This window comes from Vigna umbellata, chromosome 1, assembly GCF_029865625.1.
Source record: "Vigna umbellata cultivar VRB3 chromosome 1, Vumbellata_1.0, whole genome shotgun sequence".
NCBI lineage: Eukaryota > Viridiplantae > Streptophyta > Magnoliopsida > Fabales > Fabaceae > Vigna > Vigna umbellata.
The window spans coordinates 28,823,887-28,839,799 of record NC_142165.1 but is presented as its reverse complement, the minus strand read 5'-3'; the positions used below and the strand labels follow the sequence as shown (position 1 = coordinate 28,839,799).

The window sequence follows — 15,913 nt, the reverse complement described above, 5'->3', positions numbered from 1 at the left end:
TTGAGCTAGAGTTCCACCCTCTAAATAGCTCTACATCCATCATCAACATCACTGAATCCCTCTACACCATTGCTGCCAAACCCCAAGCAACTACTTCAGCTACCTCTGATCTAAAAAACTTACCTGAAGCTTCCTCATCAAATACGTTTCGTGTTATGATAAATTTTGAATTTTATCAATGGTTAATGACCTTTATCATTTCAAAAATTGAAATGTTACATACAACAACTACTAAACATTATACTCAAATTCACAAACTTTTTCTAACTTTAGTTTTAATTTTCGTTTGCATTTTCTTTTTCACTTGGTCAAATAATCTCTAACGGTGAAAGGATAACAAAATTTACATTGAACATCATTATAATTTACTTATTAAATGTCAATTATTTAAAAATAATAATAACGTATTTTTTATAAATAAAATAAAGATTTCTGGGTCATTGGTAATTAATATTAAAAAATTGCCTGTCACACACTAACAATAACTTTTGGTCAGAACTAATTACTACTTTGGTATATAAAAATGTATGAATTAATGATAATAAATACTTAAAATAGTGTTGACTGTTTCCTAATCCAATAAATATTTAGAAGGCGGAATTTCTTTGGCAAATCTTTATGTTTTCTAGTTTTATATAGTATTTTATTTTTAACTAGAGAGTATAAATAGTTATGCTTTAAATTTTATGTTTATGTTGACTTATTTTTATTTTTTCTATTTCACAAAATTTGCAGCTCTAAAAATTAAAAATTAGTAATATGTGAAAACTTGCAACTCTCACAGTAACACAATGATTAAATTCACACACGGTAGACTTTCCAGATAAAAGAAAAGAAAAGTAGGTTTGTGATAAATGGTCGAATCAGCAACAGTGAAATGATCTCAAAATGTGATTATTTTCAAGTTATTAAAGGTGGAGTGTAACAGCAGAGTTATATATGTATATAGGGAGAGACTAGGTCTCTGTGTTTCTGCTTCTTACAAACTCGTCAAACGCAGCATTTAAACCGTCTGCGACATTTGTCGATTCCTCTTTCCTTCAATTCTGTTTCTTTGGCTTGATCTTCCTCCATTTGAATCCAATCATACTTCACTTCTTCTACTTCCAACTTTTCCTCTTCCCTTGCCATTTCCTCGTTCTGTATTCGAATCTGATGCTTCCTTGAACCGAATCGGAAAATGAGGGGACCGTCTCCGAACTTCGTGGAGCCACGCCATCGCTCCTCCGCCTCCTTTAGGTTTTGCACCGTTACTTCATGCCTTACTTTAGTTTGCGTTTGTTTTTGTATCTTCTTGTGTGAACTGCATTTTAGATGTCACATCTATTTTTAGCACTTGAGCTGTAGAGAATTTCGAAATCCTCGATATCTGCTTCTATTTTTGCTTTTATTTATTTCTACGAAGATAACGGAATCTTTTGCCGGCGAACTGTATTTCTTGTGTCGTAATTCAAAATTGGCGCGATATGTTCGTAGGATCTTGGTATCTCAGCAATGCAATAATGATGAGGGAAATTGAACCTTGATCTTGATGATTTCGTGCTACTTGGACTGTTTCTCATGTTTATTGGATACTGAATTTTTGTTTACTTTTCTTTCTTGTTGGTGCAGTGAAGATACCGGCAAGAGAAGGTCTCAAAGAAGTAAAGATTACAAAGATGTTGAGAAGTTGTTGCATACTCCGTTCCAAGAGAGGAGTATAACATGCAGGCCAAATTGGAAATTAGTTTTGGTTATTGTTATATTGGGAACCTTGGTTACCATTTTCCATCCTCCAGCTGTTTACAATACCGATCATTTGTCAAACTCTATTATGTCGCGGTATGTCTTTTGTTTTTCTCCGTATTTTCACATTTTTTGCATCCTTCTATTTCGAGCTCTGGTAGTTTCCTGCTGTTATATATTCGTAGTAGTTTTGTTTCTTAAATTTTGCTTTTCTGGAAGATGAAGCTTGCTCTTGGATTTCTTCTTCTTGCAGTATGTATTAGAAGGAGAATTCATTTAGTGTTATGTATAAACATGTGTCGGTTCGAAGATTATGTCTGGTGTTCTTGAAATACTGCGGCAATGTATTTGTTCAGATCGTAAAGGGTGATTTAGTACGGTTACATCTTTCATTGTCTTAACTTGTCTTTTTTTTTTTTTTTCTTATGCAGGCCAACTTTTATAAACAGCTGGAGAGGAGGATTTGGAGGAATTGATTCACGTTATGCATCATTTCTCAATATTGAGTGGAACCAAATATCTAATGTTCTCGAAAATTTGAAGGATAAGGACACATATCAGGGTGTTGGCTTATTAAACTTCAATGACAGTGAGAATGACCACTGGAAGGAGCTGATACCAGAAGCAGAGCATGTAGTCCTTAGTCTGGACTATGTTTCAAGTAATATTACTTGGGAAGTTCTGTATCCCGAATGGATAGATGAAGAAGAAGAATATGAGTTCCCTACTTGTCCAGCTCTACCTAGGATTCAGGTACCAGGAAAGCCACGGCTTGATCTTATTGCTGTCAAGCTTCCCTGCCACACGTCAGGACGCTGGTCTAGAGATGTAGCTCGTTTGCACTTGCAAATTGAAGCTGCAAGACTTGCTGCCTCTTCCAAAGGATATCATCCAGTGCGTGTGCTTTTGGTCACGGATTGCTTCCCGATTCCAAATCTATTTACTTGCAAGGACCTTATACAGCATGAAGGGAGTGCCTGGCTTTATGAACCCAACCTGAATAGACTGAGGGATAAGCTGCAGCTACCAATTGGTTCATGTGAACTAGCAGTTCCTATGAAGGCTAAAGGTCAGGTTCAAATAAACTTGTTTCTTACGCCGTGTTCTCATTTCGTCCTTGCTTTTTTCATTTGGTCTCCTTATCCCGGAATCATGTTTCCATCATGTTTTTTAAGCAACAATCAGTTTGAGTTTCAAAATTTAAGTGTACCACATTTTTCTTTATTGAAGACTAAAATGGAAAATAAAAGGTTGGCCAAGGAGCATGGTGTATGATGTCACAACAGGTTTCCTTTGTAGTGCCACTGAAAACATGAACTTTTAAATTAATTAAATCCTGTTTTCTTGCATCAAAATTATTTTTTAGGTTATTATACTTCTTTTATGATATAGTCCTGAAAGGCAATGTGGCTTCTGAAAGTATATTATTCCGTTGCCTTTGAAGTTTCTTGATCTATGAAATTAACTGGATACACTGATCAGAGACTAACTATATTCTTTTACCAGAAAATTTCTATTCAGAAAGGCCACACCGAGAAGCTTATGCAACCATCCTGCACTCTGCACACTTATATGTTTGTGGAGCTATTACTGCTGCTCAGAGTATTCGAATGGCTGGTTCAACACGAGATCTTGTGATTCTTGTTGACGACACGATTACTGACTATCATAGAGGTGGCTTGGAGGCTGCCGGATGGAAGATTCACACAATCCAAAGAATCAGGAATCCAAAAGCAGAACCAGAGGCATACAACGAGTGGAACTACAGCAAATTCCGTCTCTGGCAGCTAACAGATTATGATAAAATCATTTTCATTGATGCTGACCTTCTGATTCTTAGAAATATCGATTTCCTTTTTGAGATGCCTGAAATAACTGCCATAGGAAACAATGCTACGCTGTTCAACTCAGGTGTAATGGTGGTTGAACCATCAAATTGTACATTCCAACTGCTTATGGATCACATCAATGAGATTGTCTCCTACAATGGAGGGGACCAGGGGTATCTTAATGAAATCTTCACATGGTGGCACCGGATTCCAAAACATATGAACTTCTTGAAGCACTTCTGGGAAGGTGATGAGGAAGAGAAAAAAGTGATGAAAACCCGTCTCTTCGGAGCCGATCCACCAATCCTTTATGTCATCCATTATCTGGGTTATAAACCATGGCTTTGCTTTCGAGACTATGACTGCAACTGGAATGTGGACATTCTGCAGGAGTTTGCAAGTGATGTGGCTCATGCAAGATGGTGGAAGGTGCATGATGCAATGCCACAAAACTTGCATAAGTACTGTCTGCTTAGGTCCAAGCAGAAGGCTTCATTAGAGTGGGATCGTAGACAAGCAGAAAAGGGAAACTACAGTGACGGTCACTGGAAAATCAAGATAGAAGATCCAAGATTGAAAACGTGCTTTGAGGATTTCTGTTTTTGGGAGAGCATGTTATGGCATTGGGGTGAAAAGAATTGGACAGATAATTCCACTGTTAACAATTCGCCACCTGTTGTCCAAACCAAATCTCTCTCGTCTTTATGAATTTACTTCTCGTAGTTCATACTTCCATATATTTACTGTAGTGTTTCTCTCATTACCCTCGTCTACAGGCAAGTGATGGCATAAGGCTATTTTTGGTCCCAAAGTATGGTTTAGGTCAAAGGATTATACGTTGAAAGTGCATCAGTTACTCTTATATTCAAAGTAAATGACTTTAATATTTCATTAAATATCTTCTCCTGCCGCCGTTTTCGCTGTGCTTTCTATCTTTTCATGCTGTAACTCCGCATCAGTAATTAGGCATCTACTGTTACCTTAAAAAGTGGCACGAATGATGAATTAATACTGGTTCTCTGATCTTATTGAAACTGAAAGTATGATGGGGTTTATGGATGGCATGAGGACTTGATATTTCTGCACTGATTTATTTCTCTGCCAAAACGCTCTGAATTATTTGAGAATTAACGATAAAAGTTGAGGAGTTAAATATATTTATTTCCTTTTTATCCTGACACAAATTTATTTCTGAGATTTTATTTTCCTCAAGGTCAAAAGTACCGCTCACGCTCTTGCATGGCGATCACTATCTTCATTTTCATCACTAGAGAGTATATGTAGATACAGATATGCCATTTACGGCGAACTATATTGTGCATATTAAAGTTGTTACGCGTGTTAGGCGAATTTAATTATGATTAATGTTATTCACTTTTTATGTGTGTTTGCTTCAACCGATTTGGGTGGATTTGCAGGCGCGGATTTGAGGGAGAAAGATCACCAACAACCTCACTGAGATGAGAAGATTTGAAGGGATGGAAAGTGAAATTATAAAACGGTCAATGCTTATTTTGTCCCATATGAGAACCTATTTTGCTCGTTTGAAATTGATTCTGGTGATGTTGTGGCTGTGGTGCCAGGAAGTAAAGGTGGTGAAAGAGCTTGAATGTGTGAATGGTTGAAGATGAAGAAGTTGAAGAAAAGTGTGGGCTGGTGGCAGCGGGTGGATCTAGAGGTGTGGAAAAAGGTTGAAGATGTGCATTGTTGAAGATGAACCACTTGCAGAAGATGTGATTAATAATAATAAGGTTTAATTAAAAATAATAATAACGAAAATTGAGTAATTAAACATAATAATAATAATAATAATAATAATATTAAAAATAATAATAATTATTAGATTTTATTTTATATTTACTTTAAGTTTAAACCTTCGGATAGTCCTCATATTTGTATGAGAATCTCAAGTGAGTCCTCATGTTTATAACTGTCTCAATTGGATCATAATATTTGTCAAAATGAGCCAATTTTGTCTTAACAGTTAAGTTGTCACTGATGGTGTTAAAAGGTGCTAACATGGTGTACCCTAATTAAAAGTATTTAATTATGTGAAATTTTTTTTTTAAAAGTAAGAGTTTTTGACGTGGCGAAATTTATTCCTAATCAAACAAAGAAATTGGTTTCTAATCGAAATTTACAGAGGCTCGCTTCCCATGGACCTCGTCGTAAGTCACCGGCCACCAAACCTCCCCATGGAAGAAATGGAGAATGTAATTAAACCAATTTAATCCTAATTGAACCCACAAAACCTAAATTGAACTCCAAATATTACTTTCCTCTCTTTAATTCGAAAACCCAATCTGGGTAGTCCCTCTTCCTCTTCTAAATACATTAGGGTTTTTTTTCTCAATCTATCCTGTGAACTCGGAACAAAAGGTTCACACTTTTGCTCCTAATTCTCAAAAAATAAAACCTAGCTTAAGGGCTCTTTGATCTCGTGCAAGAGGGCTTCTAGGGGAGCACCTATCTTTTTCCCCATATCTCTTTCGGTCTCGCGGACAACCCCAACTCTGGGAAAGGTTCTTCCTTCACGCGAGCACTTATCTTCTTCCCAATATCTTTTTCGGTTTTGCGAACAACCCCAACTCAATATTTTAATGCCTGTACTTATTGTGTATACGAATTTGTTTTTCAAAGATATTATTTAGGCTCTGTAATGTCTTCATCACCCAATTTAAACACTGATCGTCACCTGAAAAAGAGACAAGAACCTGAAACCCATTTATCAATACCTATTCATTGCCCCCAATAACAGAGAACACTAAAAAACATATTCAACATCCTAGCCACAACCATGTTCAACCTCCAACCACTCGAAACCCCAAAGCCATACCCAATAAAACATAATACAAATAAGAAGATAATCATCAGCGACATCGCCGACGACAAGTGTGGATTCCGAGTATAGGCGAATCGATCACGACGGCTCAAGATTAACATAATGGAGTGCATTTTTTCCCTCAGCGGCAATGCCTTCGGCGACGACCAGGATTACCGGCGGTGACGTGACGATGAGTGTTAGTAGTGGCATAGTGTGGCGATTTGGTGGCGAGCCTTGGTCGTGGAGGTAGGCACAGTCCAGGAGTCATAGCGCGTGAAGGGAGAAACGTTGCAGGTGGCAGCGGCGCTTCCAGCATGGGTGACGTTGCCGACAGTGATTTCAGCCGGCCACGGAGGTGCGCGGCAACACTGGTCAAAAGGAGAACCCTTTTCTTTTTGAAGAAGAGAAACCCTTTATTGCGGCTAGGTAGGAAGAAGAATGGGACAACCTCTTTTTTTCTCGTTCTTGGAAGAAATCCCTAAAGAAAGAGCTTCTTACTACACCAACACAGATTTCTTAGACAAGACGAAGAGTATCAGGTGACAAGACGAAGAGATCAAATGAAATCCCTAATTTCCTAAAGTAAACAATTAGATTTGTGTCATGTCAAACACTGCTTATTTAAATAACAAAGTCCACGTAATCAAATAATACACATCAACATATTATCTGTACACCACGTCATCATTACTTAACGTCGTATGTGACAACTTAACGGTTAGGACAAAATTGGCTCAATTTTACAAATATTATGACTCAATTGAGACAGTTTCAAATATGAGGACTCACTTGAGATTCCCGTATAAATATGAGGATCATCCGAGGATTTAAACCTTATTTTAACTATAAGTGTAAAATTGTAATCTTACATTTTAATTTATTAAAATATTATTTTTATCTATCACATTGATTCAAAAACTTTCACAAATTTTATCTTTAAATATCTTCTCTTTCACTTTCAAATTTCTTAAAACAATCAACATAAACTTTATCTTTACATCTTTTCAAATCTATCTACTTGTTATCCTTCACATTCATCATTAAAAACAAGCATGGCCTAAAAACTCTATAAGGAATGAAGGAAGAGAAGAGAAAAACTTAAGTTAGAGAATAATATAATAGATTTGATAAATTAAAAAATATGTTAATTGATATAATTGACTGACTATCATTTTATTTATATAATTAAAATTAATTTAAAATAAAATATAATTAGTTTAAATAAACTATTATTAATATTATTTGTTATTGTTATCGTTATTATATTTGTTATTATTAAGAGGAGAAGAACCGATTGTGTTAAAATTAAGAATAAGGAAAATTGATTCTTCTTCCACACAACACCTAAAAGATTGAGAAGAAATTTGTGTGCACCTTTTTTGCCACAATTTTGGATTCTCAACACAACAAAACATTTATAAGATGTTTCTCTTCATTTTCGTCAATGGATTAGGGTTTGGTGTGGGGTGCATTTACGAAGGAGTTTATCATTTTATGATTTTTCCGTAGTTTTTCAGAATAAACCATGATGGCGAATCCAAATCTCTTTTTCAACCAAATCTTTTTTTCAAAATTCGTCTTTTTTTGGATCGTCGTCCCGTTGTAATTTCGGTTGCAACAATTATGAAGTTTCTTTTTTTCAAAATTATCAAATAGTTTAAAAATATCGAATAAACCATCTTACAATAATACTTTTTTTGAAAGATTTAAAAGTTTTATCCAGTTCTCCTTTCTAAAGCTCGATTTTCTTTCATTTATTTGACTTTACGAGAAAATAAGAATTAGAGAAAATGTCAAATATCACAATAATTTTATACTTATAAAGACAATTTGTTCTGGTGTTTTGTGTAGAAGGGTTTTGTAAATTTTGTGCATGTTTTTCACATTTGCACATATGATAGTTTGAATTTACTTGTCAAATAATTTTTTGTAACATTAATGTATACATTTTTTATATTGTTCCTCGTAATGGGCTTAATAAAAACACAATATAAAGAGTTAGAAGTAAAGCTTAGAGAAGCTAGTAAAAAAATTATGACTTTTAATTATAAAAACACATGTAAAAACTACTTTTATTTTTGTACTTCATGGAATTAATATGCTTCTTTATATAAGTTATAAGAGTTTTTTAAGCATGAAAAGTAATTTAGCACATGAGATACAAAAGTCAAAAATCTTTTTATTATTTCAAATCAATAATAATCCATTAGAAACTTGAGTGAATGATTTCAACACATGATCATGAGTATACAAGGAATAAGATTAGATTGCAAAATTTAAAATACAAACACATATAAATTGAAATAGGAATGAAAAAAAATCTTAATAACATCAATGAAGAATGAAATTGATAGAAGAAAAGAACCTTAAACAACAAACATAACTGAAAACTTGAGATGAGGGCTTTCATTACAAAATAATTGAAAACACCTGTTTATGTACTCTACTTTATTCGTTATCACTTATAATTACTATAATAAACAAGTTTTGTTTTTCATTTCAAGTATTTTTGTATAATTTTTAAATGACCTTAAAAGATTCATCCTTGGAGGCAAGGAACCTAAGCTAGGTCCATCTAATCTAATGTAATAATCTATAATGAACATGTTGTATCTTTTGCCACCAACAAACTTAGTTGTGATGACATACCCCCTAGCCAAGCACTTTCAAGAAGGGTTGAAGTCATCTATGAAAGATGAGCCTAGATTTTTTTTCTTAGGCCATCTTGGGCCATCATGGAGCATATAGTAGAGTATGAATAATTTGGGCCTTGTATTATAGGCCAAGTGGTCTAAGATTTCTTTTTGGGCCTTGTATTTTAGGTCAAGTAGTGTAGAATTTTTGGTCAACTTGGACCAAAAAAGGTCAACACTCAATGTTGACCAAAATGGATGTCTATTAGCATGTGTTGACCATGTGGTCAAAGTTTTAACTTAGCTAGGTGAACAAGAGGATGAGATGTCCCACTTTTATGAGTGTGACCATGTATCATGCTCACATTGGAAAATATTTTCCATAGTTAGTGGCCATATGTGATTCTAGGAATAGAGAGGATTCTCCATAGGTAGTGGCCACATGTCCTCCTACTGTTGGATATGATTTTTCCCTTGGTCTCCAAGTTAGGTCAACCTTGCGCTTTTACGGTTTTGCTTCTACAAGTTGGAGACACTCTTAGCCTATAAATAAAAGTGTCTTCACCCTTATATTCTCACTTTGAGATTAGTAATGAAATGTTGTCAAATTGTTGAGCCATTATATTACTTTCTAAAGTGTTGAAGATAAGCTGACAAAACAGTATTTCCTGAGGCGTGTAGAGTCACTATCCTTAAGGACTTATCCGTAGTGTATTGCACAACCCCCAGGATATAACAGGAACTTCCCAGAATATTTATGAGGATCTCATAACTAGTAAGGATCTCTAAAAAGAGTATAGAATAACCCAGAATAATTTTAGAAGAGGAAAAGGAAAAGAAGAATGAGAGAAGACTGATTTTGGTGTGTTTTGGAATGAGGAAATAACTCTGTATTTATAGAGCTAGGAAAGAATAAAATACATAAAAGACAATAAAAGCAAAACAAATTAACGTTGGAGCACTAAAGTTTTTTATCGTTGCTTATTAAAAACTTTTAACGTTGCAATTAATAAAATATATTTTTACCGTTGCCAACCAATGTTCTAAACATTCCAAGGCTTTAACTTTTGCAATATCACTATATATTATAACAATCCCCCACATATTGCAAAAGAGAGTTGAAAGAAAAGATAAAAACTTTTATTCTGGGTCTCAAAGGATGTAATGCATCAGAGCTGGTATAGCAAGCTATATGAACCAATCTTAGATTTAAAAACTTAATACACAGTGTAGTTGGTATAGCAAGCTATATGAACCAAAGACACTTGACGTGTGTTAGAGGTTTATCAATCCCAATACACCCCCACAATTCTTGCTGTTATCGCTGTGTTGCGCTTACTAGGCCATGCGCGTGCCCGGTATTCATGAGTGCTAGAGATCATGCCAAGATCTCATGCAAGCGGCCCCACTTGACACTCATATAGGTGATTTCATCAAGTGTATGCTCCAAATCATACACCACCCATAAGGGATATGAAAATCATTAAAAACTTTGTTTAAGATAAAATTCTATCACCATATACAATTTTAATGACAAAGTTCAGCCTCTTAATAATGCAGTCTCTAGCATTTTCGTGCACACACCATAGGAAGAGACATAATTGGTTAAGATCAATTTAGTGCTATCAGAACTAACAAGTGACTTGTTTTTACCCATATGAACCTTATTCATGGGATCTCCAATCATAAATATTGAATTATCATCACTTGTTTGTTTGCAAGTGGCTTAAGTCTCATTCCCCTTGATGTTTCTAATATCATTTGTCTTCCTAGGGGTTTTGTTAAAGGATTTGCTAGATTTCGTTTTGACTTCACATAATCAATGGAAATAGTTTCACTCTTTAACAACTGCTTCACCAAATTGTGTCTCAATTGAATATGTCTATTTTTTTCATTGTAATTCTTGTTTTTATCTATAGCTATGCCGATTGGCAATCATAGTGTATTGATACCGATGGAGTTGGTTTCATTCCTAGTGGAATGTTCGCTAAGAAGTTTTCCAACCACTTAGCCTCATTATCAGCCATCTCAAGAGCAACAAACTCAGATTCCATTGTTGATCTTGCAATAATTGTTTGTCTAGCTGATCTCCATGTAATCGCACCACCCTCAAGTGTGAATACATAACCACTAGGGGATTTTGTCTCGTCTGAATCAGATATCCAGTTAGCATCACATTACCCTTCTAGTGCAGTGGGAAATCCACTATATTTAGTGGCATAATCCATTAAACCTAAGTATCTCATAAGCCTAGCAAGTGCATCCCAATGTTCCTGATTTGGACATTGAGTGTACCTACTCAATCTACCTACTGCATAAGCAATATCAGGTCTAGAAAAGCTCATCAAGTGCAGTAAGCTCCCAATTATCTAGGCACATTGAGGCTGAGATAATGATTCTCCTTTGTTTTTCATTAATTTAGAATTAGCATCATAAGGGGTCCTCACTGGTTTTAGGTCATAAAACCCAAACTTCTTAAGAAGTTTCTCAATGTATTGTTCTTGAGATAGTAATATACTATATCCTTTCCTTATGATTCTAATACCTAAAATCACATTGGCTTCACCCATGTCTTTCATTTCAAATTTTGATCCTAAAAACAATTTAGTTCTAGCGACAATATCATTGCATGTACCAAATATTAACATGTCATCCACAGACAAGCATATAATGACACAATCACCATTTTCAAATTTAGAGTACACACATTTATCAGCATCATTAGGTGAAAAACCATCACAAAGTAACACATTATCAAGTTTTTCATGCCATTGTTTTGGTGCTTGTTTCAACCTATACAAGGATTTTAAGAGTTTACATACTTTATCCTGTTGACTAGGTACAACACACCCTTCAGGTTGAGTCATATAAATTTCCTCCTCTAAATCACCATTCAAAAAGGTTGTTTTAAAATCCATTTGATGTATCACTAGTTTATGGATAACTATTAGGGCTAACAACACTCGAATAGAGGAAATCCTAGTCACTGGAGCAAAAGTATCAAAGTAATCTATGTTGGGTTTTTGAGGAAATCCTTTTGTCACTAACCTTGCCTTATACTTCTCTATGGATCCATCAGGGTGATACTTTTTCGTCTCCAATATAGAATTTTTCGTCTCCAATATAGAATTTCTCTCAAGTATGTTACTTTTAACAATTATATATCTATAGGTAGCACTATGTTCAGCATAATCTAAGAACATACAATCAGAGGTTTTAGAGCCTATTTTCCTTTTCTTAGGATCAGGTAACATCACCTTAGCTAAGCACCCCCACACTCTTCGATATTTAAGGTTAGGTTGATAACCTTTCCACAACTCGTAAGGAGTTTTACCGGTTTTCTTATGGGGTATTCTATTTTGTAAAAAACATGCAGTAAGCAAGGCTTCTCCCGAAAGGTTATTAGGTGCACTAGAACTAACAAGCATAGCGTTCATCATTTCCTTAAGGGTTCTATTTTTTTCTCTCAGCTACTCCATTAGACTCAGGTGAATACGGTGGGGTCACTTCAGGGATAATTCCTTATTTAACACAAAAGTCATTAAAGAGCACATACTCACCACCTCTATCTAATCTAATTCTTTTAATTTTCTTATTCAATTGATTTTCTACTTCTGCTTTATAGGTTAAAAACACATCAAAGGCTTCATCTTTATGTTTGATTAAGTAAACTTTGGTGTATCTAGAATAATCATCTATAAAGGTCACAAAATAATTTTTACCTCCTCTAGACATGATTTGTTTCATATAAGCTAGATCAGTATGAATTAACCCTAATATCTCAGTTTGGCGTTCTACAGAAAAACATGTTTTCTTTGTTAATTTAGATTCTACACATATATCACATTTACTACTCTAGTTATCATGCATATTAACCAATTCTAGTCGTTGTAATTTCAAAACATAAGAGGAATTCACATGTCCTAATCTAGCATGCCATATATCATACGAGTCAACAATATAAGCAGAAGAACTTGATTCATTAATATTTTCAGAAACATTTAGAATGAAGAGTCCTTGATCACAATATCCCTTCCCACGAAAACATTGTTTTTTTGTCATGATCATCTTGTCAGACTCAAATGACACCTTAACCCCCATCTTTCCCAATAGTGCTACAGAGATTAAATTAACTTCGATTGATGACACATGTAGCACATCACTCAAGGCCAGAGTCTTTCCAAATGTGAGTTTGAGACGAAATTTTCCTTTTCCCATAACAGGAGTGGTCCTGGAATCACTAAGGTAGATGTGTTCTTCTCCATCCCTTACACTAGTGTAAGAGGTAAAAGCACTTCTGTTTGCACATATATGCCTGGTAGCACCAGAGTCTACCACCCACTTGCTCACATTGGTCATCAAATTCACTTGAGAAACGACCGCAACAATAATGTCATCTCCTTCGGCTATATTGGCCCTAAGAGGATTGTCATTTCTCCCTCTATGCCTGCACTATGGTGCATGATGGCCTAGCTTCCCACATACGAAGTAATTTTCTTTCTTCTTAAAGGTGAGTTTAGATTCATTGGGACGGGATTTAAGAAATTTATTTTTCTTTTTGTGATCAGGTTTGTATTCGTACCTTTTGGGAGCAGGTTTTACTTCTACCACATTTGCTTTCGCAGATAAAGCTTTGGCCCTTGTAGTAGCAGACTCCTTCCTGTTGGTATCTTCAATTATTGTGTGTGTAATGAGTTCTGGTAGAGACATCTGTTTGTGCCTGTGTTTCAACTATTGTTTGTAATCTGTCAAGGATGGCGGCAATTTCTTGATTAGACGTTTTGAAAAAAATTCATCCGGTAGCAGAATATTTTATGCTTTGATATCTTCCAGTAGCTTGTGGTACTCATTGATTTGAGTTTTTATGTCTTTGTCTTCAATCATCTCCCAACAGTAGTAGTTTCCTATGACGAATCTTTGTCTAACGACATCTTCGGCAGTGTATTTGAGAATCAACGAGTCCCAAATGTCTTTTCCTTCCTTGTAGGAACAGTACACATCGAAAAAATAATTGGAAAGTGCACTAAGTAGAGTGTGTCGGCATACCTTATTCGCATAAGTCCACTCTTCAACTAGTTTTGAGTTTGAAGGAATAGTGGAGTCGGGCTTCGGAGATGAAAGAGCAGCAGCAACTCCATAAATATCTAAAAGGGTAGACACACGTTCTTGCCAACGTCGGAAGTTCTGTCCAAAGAAAACCTCGATTTTTAACATGTCCGGAAGCGATTTTGCGAAGACCGTCTGGGTTCCAAAAGCAATGGTTTGGCTCTCTGAAGGCATGTTGTTGATGTCAGCCATAAGTCCTTAAGGTTGTTTTAGATAAGCTGACAAAACAGTATTTCCTGAGGCGCGTAGAGTCACTATCCTTAAGAACTTATCCGCGGTGTATTGTGCAACCCTCCAAGATACAACAGAAACTTCCCAAAATATTTATGAGGATCTCAGAACTAGCAAGGATCTCTAAAAAGAGTATAGAATAACTCGGAATAAATTAAGAAGAGGAGAAGGAAAAGAAGAATGAGATAAGACTGATTTTGGCATGTTTTGGAATGAGGAAATAACTCTCTATTTATAGAGCTAGGAAAGAATAAAATACATAAAAGACAATAAAAGCAAAACAAATTAACCTTGGAGCACTAAAGTTTTTTATTGTTGCTTATTAAAATTTGTTAACGTTGCTTATTAAAAACTTTTAACGTTGCAATTAATAAAATATATTTTTACCATTGCCAACCAACGTTCTAAACATTCCAAGGCTTTAACTTTTGCAATATTACTATATATTATAACATAAAGTCAAGGCTAGAGCATCCCATGTGGTCTCCTCTAGCCACCTTCCTCTGAAGTTGACCTAATATCTTTAAGAGCATCATTAAACATCACTCCATCACCATCTGAACATCAAGGTCATGACCTTTTTCACCCATTATCCTCCTTACTTCCGCACTATCATCACCATAACATCTCTTCATCCTTTGACCCAACCTAGCTTGAGGATGTTTCTATCAAGTTGTTATTGAATCAAATAGATCAATGTGCATCAACTTAAGAGGTCTTGTAGAGAAAATAATATTCTTGTTGTGAAAAGACTCTTTCACTTGTTTTCCTTTTATACATACTTCAAAAAGAAGACCATCATAGAATGATATGTCGGGCAATCATCTTATGAGGTCTAACTAGTTTTGAGATGAATTTCAAGTTTGCATGACCACGGTTGTGTTACATCCAACGATATTCTTTAAAATATGCTAGACAATTGACATTTTGATATGATAATTTACAGATACGCATATCTTATACAAGTTTCCTTATCCCTTGATAGAAAAGATAAAATCTTGTTATTTTGTTTACTACACATAGGCCTTTACTGAATAAAAGATGGTATTTGATGTCACACATTTGACTTATATTTAACATATTATGTTTAAGACCTTTAACTAATAAAATATTATTAATGTAGAACATAAGATGGTTAAATATGTTTTTAGTCCCTTAACTATCAAGCGATTTTGGGTTTAGTCCCTATTCGAAAGTTTTGTTCATTTTAGTCCTATTAGTTTTGAAACTCTTATAATTGGTCATTAAAATTGAACGGCGTTAACTTTTGAGTGATGTGGCAAACGACAAGCCCACGTCTGATGCCACCTTCCCTGACTACTATGTGACGTGGCAGTAAAGGTCTGGTGGTCGGTCGGCCACTTGGTCTGGTGGTCGATCTGGTGCGCAGGACCGAACGGTTAGTGGTGTGAACACGAAGAACCAAATGGTTAAGTGTGTGAGTGTTAGGACCGAACGGTTAATTATATGTTTCTGAGCATAACTGAACGGTTAAGTGTGTAGGTGTGTAGTACCGAACGGTTAAGTGTGTGTTTGTGTGCAGGACCGAACAGTATGTGGGTGTA

General features: G+C 35.3%; 1 protein-coding gene across 1 annotated transcript; it reads left to right on the top strand.

The window, feature by feature from the left end:
* Nucleotides 1-940: 940 nt before the first annotated feature.
* Nucleotides 941-4,450, top strand: LOC124834558 (putative UDP-glucuronate:xylan alpha-glucuronosyltransferase 3). The gene is made up of 4 exons (XM_047309267.2): nucleotides 941-1,239; nucleotides 1,612-1,821; nucleotides 2,157-2,794; nucleotides 3,232-4,450. The coding sequence occupies exons 1-4, from the start codon at nucleotides 1,181-1,183 to the stop codon at nucleotides 4,260-4,262; spliced, it is 1,938 nt and encodes a 645-aa protein (XP_047165223.2). The 5' UTR covers nucleotides 941-1,180; the 3' UTR covers nucleotides 4,263-4,450.
* The last annotated feature ends 11,463 nt before the right edge of the window (nucleotides 4,451-15,913 follow it).